The sequence below is a fragment of the Diceros bicornis genome, chromosome 35, assembly GCF_020826845.1.
Source record: "Diceros bicornis minor isolate mBicDic1 chromosome 35, mDicBic1.mat.cur, whole genome shotgun sequence".
Classification (NCBI taxonomy): Eukaryota; Metazoa; Chordata; class Mammalia; order Perissodactyla; family Rhinocerotidae; genus Diceros; species Diceros bicornis.
In genome coordinates, this window is record NC_080774.1 from 7,071,968 (window position 1) to 7,090,885 (window position 18,918).

At 38.7% G+C, this 18,918-nt stretch overlaps 1 protein-coding gene across 4 annotated transcripts in view; it reads left to right on the forward strand.

The window, feature by feature from the left end:
* The window catches only part of SBNO1 (strawberry notch homolog 1), a 59,583-nt gene extending 40,832 nt beyond the window's left edge, over positions 1 to 18,751 (forward strand). For all 4 annotated transcript variants that reach the window (XM_058531271.1, XM_058531270.1, XM_058531273.1 and 1 more), the window contains 4 exons: positions 8,021 to 8,158; positions 8,845 to 8,921; positions 10,804 to 10,997; positions 12,197 to 18,751. In XM_058531271.1, coding sequence (XP_058387254.1) covers positions 8,021 to 8,158; positions 8,845 to 8,921; positions 10,804 to 10,997; positions 12,197 to 12,339 — 552 coding nt within the window. In that variant the 3' untranslated portion in view covers positions 12,340 to 18,751. The remainder of the gene's footprint in view (positions 1 to 8,020; positions 8,159 to 8,844; positions 8,922 to 10,803; positions 10,998 to 12,196) is intronic.
* The last annotated feature ends 167 nt before the right edge of the window (positions 18,752 to 18,918 follow it).

Consider the following 18,918-nt stretch of genomic DNA (forward strand, 5'->3'; position numbering starts at 1 on the left):
GAACCCTTAGCCAGACTCACTAAGAAAGAGAGAAGCCTCAAATAAATAAAATTAGAAATGAAAGAGGAGTGTTAACAACAGACACCACAGAAATACAAAAGATTATAAGAGAATAATATGAAAAACTATATGCCAACCAATTGGACAATCTAGAAGAAATGGATAAATTCTTAGACTCATACAAACTCCCAAAATTGAATCAAGAAGAAGTAGAGAACCTGAAGAGACCAATCACAAGTAAAGAGACTGAAACAGTAATCAAAAACACCCCAAAAAATAAAAGTCCAGGACCAGATGGCTTCTCTAGAGAATTTTACAAAACATTCAAAGAAGATTTAATACCTATCCTTCTCAAACTATTCCAAAAAATAGAGGAAGATGAAACACTTCCTAACACATTCTACGAGGCCAACATCACCCTGATACCAAAGCCAGACAAGGACAATATAAAGAAGGAAAATTACAGACCAATATTGCTGACGAACGTAGATGCAAAAATCCTCAACAAAATATTGGCAAACCGAATACAGCAATACATTTAAAAGATTGTACACCATGATCAGATGGGATTCATACCAGGGACACAGCGATGGTTCAACACCTGCGAAGCAATCAGTGTGGTACACCACATTAGCAAAATGAGGAACAAAAATCACATGATCATCTCAATAGATGCAGAGAAGGTGTTTGACAAGATACAACATCCATTTATGATAAAAACTCTCAAAAAATGGATATAGAAGGAAAGTACCTCAACATGATAAAGGCCATATATGACAGACCCACAGCCAACATCATACTCAACGGGGAAAAACTGAAAGCCATTCCTCTGAGAACAGGAACGAGAGAAGGATGCCCAGTCGTGCCACTCTTATAATCAACATAGTACTGGAGGTTTGGGCCAGAGCAATTAGGCAAAAAAAAGGAACAAAAGGAATCTAAATAGGCAACGAAGAAGTGAAACTCATGCTGTTTGCAGATGACATGACTTTATATATAGAAAACCCCAAAGAATCCATTGGAAAACTATTGGAAATGATCAACAACTACAGCAAAGTTGCAGGCTACAAAATCAACTTACAAAAATCAATTGCATTTTTATATTCTAATAACAAATTAACAGAGAACTCAAGAAGACAATCCCATTTACATTCGCAACGAAGAGTATAAAATATCTAAGAATATATTTAACCAAGGAGGTGAAAGACCTATACGGTGAAAACTGTAAGACATTATTGAAAGAAATCGATGATGACATAAAGAAATGGAAAGACATCCCACGCACATGAATTGGAAGAATAAATATAGTTAAAATGTCCATACTGCCTAAAGCAATCTACAGATTCAATGCAATCCCATTCAGAATCCCAATGACGTTCTTCACGGAAATAGAACAAAGAATACTAAAATTCATATGGGGTGACAAAAGACCCAACTAGCCAAAACAATACTGAGAAAAAAAGAACAAAGCTGGAGGCATCACATTCCCTGACTTCAAAATATACTACAAAGCCATAATAATTAAAACAGCGTGGTACTGGTGCAGAAACAAACTCACAGATCAGTGGAACAGAATTGAAAGCCCAGAAATAAAACCACACATCTACAGACAGCTAATCTTTGACAAAGCTGCTAAGAAAATACAAGGGAGAAAGGAAAGTCTCTTCAATAAATGGTGTTGGGAAAACTGGACAACCACATGCAGAAAAATGAAAGTAGACCGTTTTCTTTCGCCGTACACAAAAATTAACTCAAAATGGATCAAAGACTTGAAGGTAAGACCTCCAGCTATAAAACTCCTGGAAGAAAATATAGGCAGTACACTCTTTGACATCGGTTATAGGGGGATCTTTTCGAATTCCATGTCTGCACGGACAAGGGAAACAAAAGAAAAACAAGTGGGACTTCATCAGACTAAAGAGCTTCTGCAAAGCAAATGATACCAGGATCAAAATGAAAAGACAACCCACCAGCTGGGAGAAAGTATTAGCAAAGCTTATATCTGACAAGGGGTTAATCTGCATAATATATAAAGAACTCACACAACTGAACAACAAAAAAACAGACAACCTGATCGGAAAACGGGCAGAGGAAATGAACAGACATTTTTCCAAGGAAGATATACAGATGGCCAATGGGCACATGAAAAGATGTTCAACATCATTAACCATCAGGGAAATGCAAATCCAGCAACACTAAGATATCACCTCACACCCGTTAGAATGGCTATAATCACCAAGACAAAAAATAACAATGTTGGAGACGTTGTGAAAAAAAGGGAACCCTCATTCACTTCTGGTGAGAATGCAAACTCGTGCAGCCTCTATGGAAAATAGTATGGAGATTCCTCAAAAAAATTAAAAATAGAAATACCTTATGGGGCCGGCCCCAGCGCTTGGTTAAGTGCGCGCGCTCTGCTGCTGGTGGCCCGGGTTCGGATCCCGGGCGCACACTGACACACCGCTTGTCCGGCCATGCTGAGGCTGCATCCCACATACAGCAACTAGAGGGATGTGCAACTATGATGTACAACTATCTACTGGGGCTTTGGGGAGTAAAGGGAGGTGAAAAAAAAGGAGGAGCATTGGCAATAGATGTTAGCTTAGGCCTGGTCTTCCTCAGCAAAAAAAGAGGAGGATTCCTCAGCAAAAAAAGAGGAGGATTAGCATTGATGTTAGCTCAGGGCTGATCTTCCTCAAAAAGAAAAAAGAAAGAAATAGCTTATGGTCCAGCTTTCCCACTACTGGGTATCTATCCGGAGAACCTGAAGTCTATCCAAAGAGGCTTATGCACCCCTATGTTCATTGCAGCATTATTCACCATAGCCTAGAAGTGGAAGCAACCTAAGTGTCCTTCGACTGATGATTGGATAAAGAAGATGTGGTGTATATACACATACGTGCGCGCGCGCGCACACACACACACACACACACACACACACACAGAATGGAATACTACTCAGCCATAAAAAAGACACAGTCATCCCATTTGCAACAACATGGATGGACCTGGAAGGTATTATGTTAAGTGAAATAAGCCAGACAGAGAAAGACAAACTGCCTAATTTCACTCACATGTGGAGGATAAACTAACACACAGACAGAGAGAACAATAATGTACAATAATGTACAACTAAAAGTTCACAATGTTATAAACTATTATGACATCAATAAAAAAAGCAGTTGTACTATTTCTGTATTGTCAGCATGTGGCAATTATATAGCATACTCTTAACCCTTATTTCGTCTTAATTCTACAAGTAATTAATTTATATTTAATGCTCACCACTCACTTGTCCTTAAGTTAATATCTGTCTAGTCATTTTGTTTGGCTAAAGCCCATTCTGTAGCAGATTCCTCAAGAAGGGCTGATGGGAACATTACTCCCTGAGTCTTTGCACGCTGATAAGTTTGTCCATGCCTTTGTACTTGAAAGACGATTTTACAGTCATGAAATCCTTAGTTCACATTTTCTTCCCTTGAATATTTTAATATGCTACCACTTATTCTTCTGAGATGAAGAGTTGCTGTCAAAGTTTGACGGTGCTCTGCTTTTCTTTCCCTTTTTACTTTAGTTGTTCTTTTTTGTCTACATGCCCGAAAGGAGTCTCTCTCTAAAGTTTGGTAATTTTATTAGAGTATATCCTGATATTAGTCATTGATAGTCAGTCTTCTCGGGTATGTGATATGCTCTTTCAATCTGTAATTTCAAATCTTTATTTCAGAATGCTTTCTGGATTATTTTTTTTTTGCAAAGTTTGTAATATTTGTTTTCCTTTAATTTTTCCTTTACCAGAACTCTTCTTATCCGTTAGATCTTTGCCTGTCTTTAATATTTCTTATTTTCTCTTGAATTCTTTTTATCTCTTTTTTTCCTTTCTTTTTATTTAACAGCTTTATTGAGATACAATTTATATATCATACAATTCACCCACTTAAGTGTATAATTCAATAATTTTTGGTATATTACATTAATTTTTTAAACTGTGGCAAAAGTGTATGACAAAATTTGTCATTTTAACCACGTTTAAGTGTATAATTCAGTGATATTAATTAGATTCACAATGTTGTGCAACCATCACTACTATCAATTTCTAAAACTTTTTCATTATGCCAAACAGAAACTATAACCATTAATGGTTAGTTTAAATACTGACTTCCCATTCCCCCTTCCCACGGCTCCTGGTCACCTCTGATAAATTTGCATATCTAGATACCTCATATAAGTGGAATCATACAGTAGTTGTCCTTTTATGTCTGGTGTTTTTCACTTAGTATAATGTTTTCAAGGTTCATCCATGTCTGAGTGTGTGTCAGAACTTCATTCCTTTTTGTAACTGAATAATATTCCATCGTATGTATATACCACATTTTGATTTTTATTTGCAAATATTTATGGAGTGACCAACTGTAAATGAAGAACTGGTTCCAGACATAACTGCATAGAGGAGACCATATGTGATGATGCCACAGGCAGGGTGAGACTGTCAACTTTTTCCCTAAAAGGTCAGAGAGTAAATATTTTAGGCTTTGCAGGCCATATGTGGTCTCTGCTGACCATTATTATTTTTTTTTCTTTTAATTTTATTTATTTATTTATTTATTTTTCCCCCAAAGCCCCAGTAGATAGTTGTATGTCACACTGCACATCCTTCTAGTTGCTGTATGTGGGACGTGGCCTCAGCATGGCCAGAGAAGCGGTGCGTCGGTGCGCGCCCGGGATCCGAACCCGGGCCGCCAGTAGCGGAGCACGCGCACTTAACCGCTAAGCCACGGGCCCGGCCCCTGACCATTATTTTTTGAGTTTGCTTGTTTCTTCCTCTCTCTCTACCTGCTTTCCTTCCTTAATCTGTTCTTAAGCTTAGGAGCCTCCGGCCAGATTTGGTCCACAGGCTTGGTTTACTCGTCCCTGATCCAGTTTTCCCAGTGGTAACATTTTACAAAACTATAGTATAATTAACTCCAAATGGATTAAAGAGTTGAATGTAAGACCTGAAACTGTGAAACTTCTAGAAGAAAACATAGGCGGTACGCTCTTCGACATCGGTCTTAGCGACATATTTTCAAGCACCATGTCTGATCGGGCAAGAGAAACAATAGAAAAAATAAACAAATGGGACTACATCAAACTAAAAAGCTTCTGCACAGCAAAGGAAACCATCAACAAGACGAAAAGACAACCTAACAATTGGGAGAAGATATTTGCAAACCATACATCTGATAAGGGGTTAATCTCTAAAATATATAAAGAACTCATGCATCTCAACAACAAAAAAACTACCAACCCAATTAAAAAATGGGCAAAAGACCTGAACAGACATTTCTCCAAAGAAGATATACAGATGGCCAACAGACACATGAAAAGATGTTCAAAATCATTATCAGGAAAATGCAAATCAAAACTACAATGAGATATCACCTCATGCCCATCAGAATGGCTATAATTAACAAGACAGGAAACAACATGTGTTGGAGAGGATGTGGAGAGAAGGGAACTCTCATACACTGCTGGTGGGAGTGCAAACTGGTGCAGCCGCTATGGAAAACAGTATGGAGATTCTTCAAAAAATCAAGGATAGAACTACCATATGATCCAGCTATTCCACTGCTGGGTATTTATCCAAAGAACTTGAAAACACCATTGCATAAAGATACATGCACCCCTGTGTTCATTGCAGCGTTATTCACAATAGCCAAGACTTGGACAACCTAAGTGCCCATCAGGGGACGAATGGATAAAGAAGATGTGGTATATATACACAATGGAATACTACTCAGCCATAAGAAACAATGAAATCCAGCCATTTGTGACAACGTGGATGGACATTTCGGGTATTATGCAAAGCGAAATAAGTCAGAGGGAGAAGGTCAAATACCGTATGATTTCCTTCATTAAGTAGTAGATAATAACAACAATAAACAAACACATAGAGACAGAGACTGGATTGGTGGTTACCAGAGGGGAAGGGGGGAGGGGGGAGGGCGAAAGGGATAATTCGGCACACGTGTGTGGTGATGGGTTGTAATTAGTATTTGGGTGGTGAACATGATGTAATCTATGCAGAAATAGAAGTATAATGATGTACACCTGAAATTTATACAATGTTATAAACCAATGTTACTGCAATAAACAAAAACTTAAAAGAAAAACTATAGTATAATGTCACAATCAGGATATTGGTACAGTTCTCAGATTTCTCTCTTAGATGGGATTTTGATTGGTCTACATAGGGCATTGGTTGTTTTTCATTTGAAATTATTGCTAGAATTTAAACCTTGGTAGATTTTGATGAAAGTGCTGAGCCCCAGCTTCCCTTGAGTGAAGGGACGTGGTAACATGGGTGCTTTGTTACTTCCTGCGTGGCAGCAGGCAGCTGGAGGTGAGGAGTGGCGGCCCTAGGAGAGGGTTCTGGGAAGGTGCAGCTGCTTGTCTTTGACCCTCCACAACAATAAGCAGATGTGCTTTACAGTGTGTCTAATGTGTTAACATGAGGAAAACCAGGTCAGGGTCAGGTTTCTTTCCACTGTAGTTTGATGATTTATTTTATAATTGTAATGAGTTAACCTGGCACTGTTGAGACAGATCATACTGTTATATGCTTTAAAGACTCTTCTCTAAGTATAATAGTTTATTGAGTGTTTCACATCAACTGATAAAAAATTTAAAAAGTAATTTTTACTGTAACCATTGTTTTGTAGACTTTGCAGTAATTATATAAACAATGTTCAAATCATTTGAGCAAGTAAAAGACAAAGGATCTTTAATATCCTTGAAGAGAAAAGTGAAATATTAAGTCTTTGTCTTTTATAGGTGTAAGAATTACCTTTTTTTTTTTCCTTTGGTGAGGAAGATTAGCCCTGAGCTAACCTCTGTTGCCAGTCCTCCTCCTTTTCCTGAAGAAGATTGGCCCTGAGCTAACACCTGTGCACATCTTTCTCTATTTTCTATGTGGGACGCCTGCCACAGCATGGCTTGATGAGCGATACATAGGTCCGGGCCCGGGATCTGAACCCGTGAACCCTGGGCTGCTGAAGTGGAGCACACAAACTTAACCACTATGCCACCGGGCCGGCCCCGGAATTATCTTAACATAAAAAGTAGCTCAGCAAACGATTTATATTATAGAGGAGCTGGGAAAATGTCTTTTCTTTGAAACTTTTCTTTTTCCTTCAGTTTTGTTCTGGAGATTATTGCTTAGAAATTATTCACCATTCTTTAAAGGAGATATTAATTTTCCAATCTTATTTTTCCTTGAGTTAAATGGGGCTTTTTATAATTTCTTCTTCTCAGGATTTCTTTCATAAGTCCAACTTAAAATAAATTTTAAATATATATTTAAGTTCCATCGTTTGTTGAATGTATCCTTTTCTTTCACTTCTTCATACATATTTATGTATTATTTGTTCCACATTTTGGCTTTCTCTTGTCGTAGCTTTTCTTTTTACAGATCCCTTTGTCCTGTGATAGCCATTTCACCCTTACGCCAACCGCAGGTTTAGTAGCACTGATGGATTAGGTGAATTCAGAGGACTGTGGGTGATTATTCATTTTTGTTGGAGGTTATATTTCATTATAACTTGAAGGAGAGCAATGTTTTTTCTATTATGAAAAATTCTAAACGTACAGTAGAGGTAAAAGGATTTTCCTGTGAAGACCCTTCGTGCCTATTCCCTAGGTTCCTGCCTCGCGGATCTCTGAGACTCTTTGGGCTGTGAGTCCAGGTACATGGACTAGAACAAGCGAAATTGTCTCCACTGGACATTTGTGCTTTAAAGCTTATTCCAGTTTTCTGCCTATGTCTTCAGCCTGCCTCAGAAGTGAGGTCCAGTAGCTTTCCTTTTGGTGAGACTTTGTTAAACTTGGTTCCACACGCAATTGTCATCCTTGCAGTTACGTATTCAGGTACTTACTTGGCAGTACAGTCTTTCAAAGGGTATTTGCTGATGTGATGGTACAAAAAACAAGTGTGTCTTAATGTGCGCAGTATTGAATATTTATATTTTCTCTCTTTTTTTAATAGATAAGAAACAACAAGAAAACTGCTATCTTAGTTAAAGAAGTGAACCCTAAAAAGAAGCTTTTCTTAGTTTATAGACCAAATACTGGGAAACAGCTCAAATTAGAAATTTATGCTGATCTAAAAAAGAAATATAAGAAGGTACTTTTTTATTTGTACATTATGCTATATAGACTACTTGTTTTATAACAATATTGAAACTATGCTTAGGAGAGCTTTGTGTCTATATATAAAATTATTTTGCCAATTTTTCCTATTTGATTACTAGAAAATTATTTTCAGAAACAAATTTACCTGGTTTTGACACATTAATAGTCTAGTCTTAATGCTTCAACCATTGAGAAACTTGGCAGTTTGACTATTTGGAACAGCTTGTATTGTCAGAAAAGGAAGTTTCCAGTGCTAAATACAAAAATTAGAATTTTTTAAATAAAGGGAAGATGTGCAAGACTGAAATTCCTTCCCACCAACTCTTGGTTTTATTGTGAACTATGTTTATCTTTTGCAGTGATTTCTAGAAAGACAGTAAATGGCTGTTTTTCCTAACATTGCTTTTAATTATTATTTTATTATTAATATTACCTTATATTATTATTCTTCCTAGCCATTTTTACTTGAAAACAATTATAAATAAGCTAGATATTTGACAAATTTATTACATAGGATGAACCTAATGACAGAACTTTATGAATGGTGTTCAGCTACAACCAGTAGCAAGGACCAGCTTTTCTGATAGAAATGATTTTGTTAGCTTTAGAGACAAGATTAGGCAACCAATTTGTTTAAAACAATACTGTTTCAACGGCATTTCTGTCTTATTTTCACAGGTAGTGTCTGATGATGCCCTGGTCCATTGGTTAGATCAGTATAATTCATCTGCAGATACTTGTACTCATGCTTATTGGTTAGTGTCTTCATGTTTCTCATCATCTATTCCAAAGTGTGATCAAGATTTAATTTAAACACTCCTTCACTCTTTAGCTATGTGAACCTATAAGTATGTGAACAGATTATTGTTATGTGTCATTCTTTTAATCATAAGTACTTGTTGGATGTGTGTGGACCACACACTGTTTAGGTGTCCCCTTTGCTCTTCACTGATGTTTTTTACTTCCAACCAACTGTTGTCTGGCAGCATGGACTTAACTATCATTCTTAGTGTTAAGACTTACTTTTTCTCTCTTCTTCTCTCTTCCTTCCCTTCCTCTCTTTTTTTTAAAAACAGCTGTGCCAGTGCCCCAAGTCAGTTTTATTTTTTATTTTATTTTATTTTATTTTATTTTTGTGAGGAGGATCGGCCCTGAGCTAACATCTGCCAATCCTCCTCTTTTTGCTGAGGAAGACTGGCCCTGGGCTAACATCCATGCCCATCTTCCTCCACTTTATATGGGACGCTGCCACATCATGGGTTGACAAGCAGTGCGTCGGTGCGCGCCCGGGATCCAAACTGGTGAACCCTGGGCCGCCGCAGCAGAGTGTGCGCACTTAACCGCTTGCGCCACTGGGCCGGCCCCTCAGTTTTATTTTTAAGGCTAGGGAATTTCTAGGAAACTGCAGAGACGCCTCAGGTAGCTGACAGCACCAGAAAACTATATGTTGTTGAGCCCTCGAGCTAATCCTTCTGTGCTACTAGGCTAGCCGGAGGTGTGTTCTTTTAAGTCGTTGTATAATACCCCTTACGGTGTTCATCTCAGGACCTCGTACAGGGTATTTTCATACTTTACAAATCTTAATTCTCTTCAATGTTTTCTTACCCATTAAATAGATAATGGAGTATATGACTCACTTTATGAAAAGGGATGTAGGATATAGATGAATTTTAGCTAGGTTTTTTTTTTAAACACACTTAGGTAGATCAGTTTGCTTTGATGTGAGCAATGCTTTCTGTTTGCATTTTGAGAGTAAATTAGTACTGTTGGAAATTAGGAAAAGCCTTTAAGATAAAATATTTTAAAAGTTAACCTACGAAAGTTCTCTAAAATATTTGCTTTGAGTTTTAGCAAAAAGTGCCTTTTATTACAGTGCATTAAATACATCTTGAATTAATACTAGAAAGATGTTTTTATTGATGAATTGTGAAAATAATCTTAACCATAAAATTTTGATATGTCTTCCTTTTTCGCAGTTTTTGAAAAATTTATGTATGGTTTAATTTTTTTGTTTGCTGAGGCCTTTCCCACCTATCAGATTTATTTGTTTATTGGGGGCCGGCCCCGTGGCTTAGCGGTTAAGTGCGCGAGCTCTGCTGCTGGCGGCCCGGGTTCGGATCCCGGGCGCGCACCGACGCACTGCTTCTCCCGCCATGCTGAGGCCGAGTCCCACATACAGCAACCAGAAGGATGTGCAACTGTGACATACAACTATCTACTGGGGCTTTGGGGGGGAAAAAAATTAAAAAAAAAAAAAAATTATTTATTTATTGGTGGTTTAATAGTATAGGAATAACTGGCAGGATTATTTTATAAGCTGGCATTCCTACAGTAAACTAATGGATGTTAAAATGGCAAATGCTTAAATGGCTATCAAAACCAGTAAGTCAGCCCTTTTATAGGGAGTCAGGCCCCAGAAATAACTGTAATTTTAAAAATCAGTAATGATACCTTTAATGGGAAAGGATAATCCAATATGTCAAAAGGATTGTAATCTAAGAAACTGTCAGTAAAGGCAATGATGCTAGACATTTTCCATTTGAAATTTGGGCAGACTTTGTAAGCCTTTTGTGTGTGTGTATGTGTGTACATGTATACGTATATTTTATATATATGTTTTCCCCCCATCTATCCTAGGCGTGGCAATTGCAAAAAAGCAAGCTTGGGATTAGTTTGTGAAATAGGTCTTCGTTGCCGCACCTATTATGTATTATGTGGCTCAGTACTGAGTGTCTGGACAAAAGTTGAGGGTGTTCTAGCATCTGTCAGTGGCACAAACGTGAAAATGCAGATAGTTCGGCTAAGAACAGAGGATGGACAGCGGATTGTAGGTGAGTAATTTTTTTTGCTTTGAGCTGTGGGGAAAAATCAGATTCTGTTTCCTTCTTATTTTGCTTCTAACATCTTAGAATCTCAGCATCTATTCCAGTAGTGGGGTGGAGCTTACTTGACTTGTTCTGAAGCGGTCAAACAGAAGGTAAGCCTTTGAATGGACGTCGTTGATTCTGGCTGCATCTGACGTGGTCGTCTGTTTTACGCTGCTCCCAGCTCCTCTTGCTCCCCTTCCTCACCGTGCTCTCTGTGCAGGCTCCCTGATGTGAGGACCAAGCTCGGCCTCTTGCCCAGGATTCTCTACCTGGTAGAATATATAAAAGTCTACATTGTACATTCATTGAGCCAGATTGAGACTATGGAACTCAAAGCCATTGTGCACAGAGGATGGACTGGAGTCCTGCAGGGAGCAATGGCAAACCAGGCTAGCTGTTCCCACCATTCACCTCATTACAGGCTTCATGGGCATCCATCCAGTTACTGCACTTTCCCTATTGCTTTGTCTTTGTTTCCTTTGCAACAGCCTTCCTCTGTATCATAGATTGCTGATTGGCAGCCTGTGGGCCAAAGTCAGTCCATGAACATTTTTTTGACCCTCAGGTGTTTTTTGTTATTTCAAGTTTTCATTTGAATTAGTTGCCAACATAAAATCAAAAGCCTGGATTTTCGTCGTCTTTTAAAAAACCACAGCAGCTTCTCTGGAACGTTGAGCCCCTAGTCCCACACAGGAGGAGTTAGAGTTCCCGTACTCAGGGCATAGACTCTCCCGGTTTGCTAACATCCACACTCTGCCCACTTAGAAGTTACCTGCTTTAGTAAGCATTTGAATTTGCAACCACTATTCTGTAGTCTTTTTGGTACAGTGGTGCATGCCAAAGAAGGTGGTGTTCACATAGGTTTGTGGAGCTGCAAAGATTGTAGATAGAAAGGTACCATACTTGACCTTCTGTTCCTCCACCAAGAAGATGGTGTTACACTAGACACATGCATATGCTCAGGTATTTGTGGGTAACGCTGCTGAGGAATTGGGTTACTTACTAAGGGGCTATTTTAGTTATTAGATATTCATTTAGTTTTTGTGTGGAGTCTTGTTCATTACACTTAATATTATGCCTCCTTAGAATTTGCTGTGAAGCTGTAAAATACGGTCTGGTTTCTCCTGGACGCCACCTTTATAAATTCTTGTTTCTAATTGCAGGTTTGATCATTCCTGCAAATTGTGTGTCTCCTCTTGTAAATCTCCTGTCAACTTCAGACCAGTCTCAACAGCTTGCGGTCCAACAGAAACAGCTCTGGCAGCAGCGTCACCCCCAGAGCATCGCCAACTTAAGCAACGCATAAGAACAGACAGGTTTCAACATGGATGTATCTGAAATGCTGTTGAAGCATATCATTTGCATAAAAATCAGGGACAGTTTCCAAAGAATTATAATTTTTTTCAGTTGTGCTCTCTCTAGTTAATTTTTTTGGGAATAAGGACAAACCTGGAATAGATAGCAAAACTGAAAATCAGCGGTGCCGATGGTGGTCCACATGTCTTTCCTTTTGCTTTTCCCATGGTACTTCCCACATGCTTTCACTTTGGGTGAGCAGAGGGGTATGTGCGCGTGCGTGTGTGTCAGTCTGTTTGTTTGTTTGTGAGTTTCTTAAAGGCTACGAACCACACTTGGTTTAAAAATGCTTGGAACTTCCCAAACTGGCTTTACTTTATGTTATACAGTGCTCAGGGTTAATGCAGTACATCCATGCCATTGCTGTGGGAGTTATCCCCGGATGCATGTGTTTTGAGTCTATAAATATAGCAAATATATATTGATTTCTTTTTCCAACGTATTAAATAATAAGTTTATTAAAGCATGAAATGAAAGGTTGCAATATCATGCATTCAGGTTCTTTTCTAGTTCTTGTTCTGACAGTGCATGTCTTTGAAAGCATGCGTAAACAAGATTAACACAGAAGTCAAGTAACGGAGAGAAACATTTGTAGATGTACAGCATTGGTTATTGCATTTTTCTAGTGTTTATACCTGGGTATTGCTTCTAACCCTGCAAATCCCTTTCCCCCCCACCTCCCCATTCTCTGTGCCCCAGGTTTCTTGTCAAGGTAATGAGGACATACTTTTTTTTTTATGATAAAACTCTTAAAAGTTAATTTTAATGTATTAATAGTATTCCTAATGTGCTGCAAAATGGCTACAAGCCTGCTTTTCTTAAAATTACATTTTCCTTAACTTAAAGCTAGTTTTAGAAAGAAGTACAAATTGGCTTCCATCTTGCAAGCAATCTTTTTTTTACTTCATTATCTTAATTTGCTTTGTCACTTATAAAAAAGGAAACCGTACTTGAGTTGTAAATTAGACAATGAGGAAACACTTGAGGCTTCTGCTGTATGTTTATTTCCTGTTGTTATTGTTGTTACCCAGTAACTTGAATATTGTTTAATGTGTTGTAAGACATTGTAGAGTTTATCTCAAGCTGTTAAAAATGGTAATGTACAAATGTGAATAGACACTTATCTATAATATGGGTAAGTTTTGTTTTGCCTATAATAGATGTTTATAAAAACAAGTGAGGGGACAATTGGTCTTTTTGTTTCCTTTTTTTTTCTTTCCTTTTTTTTGCTTGCACAGGTTGCACTATTGAAAAATTGAGATTGTATAAACCTGGTCAAAAGCTGCAAGATAACCACAGTCTTGTAGATGTCAAATAAAAAGTTATTATACTAACCAGAAGTGGACTCTTGTTTAGGCCCTCACCACCTTCAGAAGTAGTCTGTGATGGGGATTCTGCAGAACTTGCGTGTTGCTCAGCATTCCAGGTAGCCTTATATTTTGGCTTAAAACTTACCCCTCAAAACTGAGATGGTGTTGAGGAAGGGGTAAAGTGGTAGTACTTTTGAGCGTTACTCAAGTTGAATTGTTCTCCTTTGTTACTTTTTAAACTCCTTGCAGAATCGAGTGAGATGTACGTTAAGTGATGGAAAGCTAGTACTTTCATCCTCTTGTGTTTCTTTAAGCCTGAGTTTGATTATGTTAAGTTTACCCTAAGTTTTCTTTCTTTGGATTTATTTATTCTTGATGCCTAAAAGAACAAATTGAGAATAATTTCTCTTCTTTGGCATATTTTGCCCAGTGGATGCAACTTTTATCCTCAGTCTAGTCTTTGTATCTCAGGCAGTGATCCATATGAATATCAACTAATGTCCCTTATTACGGCCGCTAGACCCAACTGGCAGCCAAGAGCGGAATTGTCCCACCTGCAGCAACACTTCCCAGTTAGTTCTATTTTTAAACCAGTAGCCCAGTCAGCTTCCATCGACATACTGTGGTGAAATGAGGCTGGGAAGGGAAGCATAACAAACCCGCTCCCTCCAGTGAGACAAAATGGCAGGGTTGGGGCAGATAGACTCTCATAGGCTGTTGGCCTAATTTCCTTCTTCTGTGTAAGAGGGCATCTGTTAGCAGGTTGTAGTTTTTTCCCAACAGCATCAGTATGAGCATTCTTTAGCATGCAGTTAGTTGACCTCCATAGTTCATAATATGTTTGCTCTTGGGATAGCTGTCTTGATACAAAGGGGCATATATATGTTCTGTTCTTTGTAGAACAACTTCCTTTTGCTTTTTAAAAATAAGGTCCAGAAATAAGGCCTCTGAAAACTCACGAAGTAGACCTCAAAAAGGCAACCAGTGTAAATGGATGGAGAGCTGAGGTGCCACATGCCCATGCCCATCATGGTTTGTGTGCATGTGAGCACTGAGTCTGCTGCACTTCCCTCTGGAGGTGAACAGATGACCTTTACACTGTGCCCTTATCCAAGTCAGTAAGTTCAGGTTGGCCAACATGGGGAAACCCAGCATTCGAGGTCCCCCTTTGTCAAAATAAATCAAGTCTTAACAACAGGGAGCTTCTGTAAAACAGGTCCATGTGTTTCAGGATCTGAATGCCACGTCTGAACCCAGGGGCCTTGTTGAACCCAATGTGAGTCCATTTGGCCTCTGCAATGCCTTTTCTCCCTTTTTAGCAATATGGCTCTGAGCACAAAGACTTGATTGTAAATCATGTTAGTGTTTTCAGAGTTTACAGTGTTGATTGTACTGAAAACCACTTCCCGAGTCCAGAGCTGCTCGAATGGGATCTCAGGGGGAATTAGTGTTCCCCCAATTTAGCAACCTCCATACCACACCGTCTCTATCTGCACTTAAGTTTAAGGGACTATCCAGATATGTATCAATGATGTGAATTCCTAAAAGTATTAACAAAGTATTTCTTTAAACACAACTTGATCAAAAAGTAAATATCTTAAGCAGTTTTCCCTTTTTGCTGCTAAATTACAGATACACTCTTCAGTATCTTTTCTTTACATCTGTATATGTTAGCAAGAATCTGCATCCAAAGCAATGTAGTGTGTGTATGTATATGTATATTTATTCCAATCCCATTAATTAGCACTTCAGAAACCTTTTTGAGTTGCAAAAATAAACTTTTTAGTTTTATTTTGCTTCATCTATAAAGGTAAAAAAGTTCTAGATTACCAAACTCCAGGAGAATATAATATTTTAGAGGCACTATTTTCCGGCTATAGCCCTTGGGCATTTATTTGCTAATCTCCATGTGATGCTATTAGAACAATGTCTAACAGGCATGACAGGAAAGGGTACCAGGACAGCATTTACAATAATGGGAGCCTTTTCCTCTACTCCCTCCATTTTCCAGTTTAGCATGAGGGAAAAAAGCAATAGATTAGAAATGATTGTTGCATCTCAGTTTATGAAAGTAGGAGCAGAGGAAAAGTATTTTTCCCCTGGGTTCTTTTCTTGATAAGATATTCAGAGAAAGGTCTTTATCTAAATACTCTCATTTTAAAAATGTACCTGAGTGATATTTGATCGTTTCTAAGAATGGTGCTACATAACAGTTGCTGTGAGGCTGGGATCCGGTTAGTAGATGTTTGGTCAGTTCGGGCGTCCTGGTGACAAAGGCAACCACTGTGATGATGGGCATTTGTTGACTCCCCTTCCTGTGTCTGGGGTCTCCCCAGCTCACACCATACCCATGCACACGCACTGTGCACACTTTGCTGCTGGAATTCAGCAAGCAGTCTGTGTCGTGGCTACAGCTGCGAACAAAAACCATTTGTAAAAATTCCTCATGGGATGCCAATTGTCTAATACAAATGCAGTGTCTTTTTTAAGGGCATATTAGTGAAGGAAATGCATCTAGATACCTGCAACTCAAGCTAGCTAGTAATCTTCTTCTGAGTACTTGAGGTGAAACCCAAAACCCACCTTCTAATTGTATGCTGTACTTATATATATGTACATAAATGTGTATATATAGAGATGTTGAGTTCTTTTGAATTCTGAATGTAAATATTTCTTGTAAATTGGGATCCTACCCGCTTGTTTTTCCCTTTTCCCTCCTCCTTTCAATCCTATTTATTCTTTTCTTGACTTCCCATACGGGGCATCTTATAATTTTTTTTTTTTAATGAAGAAAAGTATGAAAAACTTCTTAGTTGAATTTGTTCATATATTTTAGAATTCAGTTTTGCATCTTTACTATAGAATTCCTATGTCTGTTTTGTGTTAATATTTTTCAACATGCCTGATTGTGTTTTGCAGTAGTATTACAAATTTTTACTGTGTGCAATGCATTGTATTGGGGAGAATGTACTTGAGTGCAATTTCTGATACTGTCATTATATGACTAGTTATGCTCATTTATGTTGCTCTTTGGAAGCTATAGTGAGCGTGATGTTTTCACATCAAAAAATTTCTTCCCAAGACTTGGTTAAGCTCCTCTAACTTCTTCAGTGCATTTGGGATCAAACTTAGCTCTTCAGTAAACCCGACTTGTTCCTACCCTTGCAATTTTTCAGGCCTGCACCAAATCCTTCACCTGTGTGACTCTCCAGCTGAGAGGAAAATCTTGCAGATCTTAACAGTGATTTATGGCCTGCTGCTGCTGCAAATTTTCTATGTTTCTTTAAGAAGTTGGGCCTATACTTTTAACCTACAAATAATAATCAGAAATTTACTTTGCAATGAGCACAGATAATCTGCTTCTACTCTCATCTGTTAAGGATATTTATAGCAGGTAGGGAGAGAGGCCTGGTACATGCTGGTGTCCATATTGACAAGTAACATTAGAGAATGTACTTTAAGGAACAATTGTCTTCCAAAAGAGAGCAACACAACTGCTGTGGAGGCTTCCAGGAGCCTCCAGCTCATGGGTTGATTCTGTGCTGAGGGTAAAACAGGCAGTTAACCATAGAAGGACTGGCTATTAGTATCCCTGAGCTGCTCTCCCCACCAGGGTACTGGTGGATTTATCTTGACAGGATCAGCCATAAACCTAGGAGCTGAGCTGGATTAAGGCATTCTTAACGATTAGTGTTGTCAGTTGGGAAGACCCGGAGGTGGCTCGGGAAAACCGTGGTGATTATCACCGGGGAGGCAAATGTTGAGTTTTTCTTTACAGATTTATACCTTTAGGAAAATGTTCCTCAGAACTTTCAGGAAAGATTGCCGTGAGCATTTCTTGAGCCTTTCATTCCTGTACACATTTCATTTGTTACTATTGAACTTAGTAGACTTGTTGAAAATTTAAAAGTTGTCTGTATTTAGATAAATCTGGGGAACCTAATTGGTCATGAAATAGGGCCGGTCAGAGATTAGCTCCAGAGTGAATCCCTGTTCACACCCACCCTGCCCAGCTTTCCTTCTCTGGCGCCCGGGGAGTAGTTGAACTGCAGTTTGCAGCAGCAGCCATCCCAGCTGCAGCGAGGTGGCAGGACACGGTTAAGCTAAGACTACCCCTCTAGTGCAGAGTCGAGCAAGGGACGCAGCCTGGGAAGGTCGGTTCTTTTTGATACTTGCAATTCAGGCTTCCTGGGGGCTCAAGGTCAATCCACAGGCCCCTTAATGAGCACTCACGGCTTTTCCACCTGCCCTCCCACCCTGAGGGCCCTTCTTGCTTTGACAGTATTTGTGGCACTGAAGAGGATAAAGAAGCTTGAGCCTTCTTTCTGACTTCCACTTTAGGGGGCAGAGAGCTTTTTTTCTCCGTAGCACATTGCAGTCTCACCACCATCAGAAAAAATCATCCTGTTCCTGGTTTATACTGAATTTGCAAACTACTGATATTATTTTTCAATAACCACTTGTATCTTCCATCAACCATGAGGGGTGGGAAGAGGTACCCTGTATCTCTGCAATAAAACTTTGGCCAGGTTCTACCTCCGCTGAGCAAAGGATACTTTTCTACGTAGGTATAGATCTTCCTCCTCTCCTAACCTGACATGGTGCATCTTGAGACAACATATGATGGAATCCAAAGACAATTTGAAACAAAGGTGGATGTAAACTCTTTTGGTTGTTTTTATTTCGTTCTCTTTTTTTAAATCTCTCTTTTTATATTGCTACTCTATTTTGAATGTCCGTCAGTGTATGAAGGGTACACACTGTTCTGATGATACCGCACTGCTTCATTCTGCCTTCCGTGGTGATACAGTACCAAGTGTCCAGAAATGATTGTTACGACTATTTTGATGTGTAACTTTAAAAATTGGGTTTCATGCAATAAAAATGTATTGGCTGCATTTAGTGAGGTTTACCCTTGCGAGTAAGAAACGATCAACCATGAAGCATAACAAATTCTGTATTTAGTTTTTTGTTGTTATTGTGGGTTTTGTTTTTTGGTGTTTTTTTTTTTCTTTTTTTGTAAGATTCTTAAATAAATTAAACTGGCTAATATGCTTCTCTCTTTGTGTTTTCTTGGTCTGGGTTCGGAGCCCCCATTTGAGCTGTGACTGTGCCACCATGCTCAACCAGAGAGCTGCTTTCCATTTGGGGGCTTGGACTTCTTTTATGTTGGCATTATATTTTAAATGAGTGATAGAAGACTCCTCACAGTGTGGATA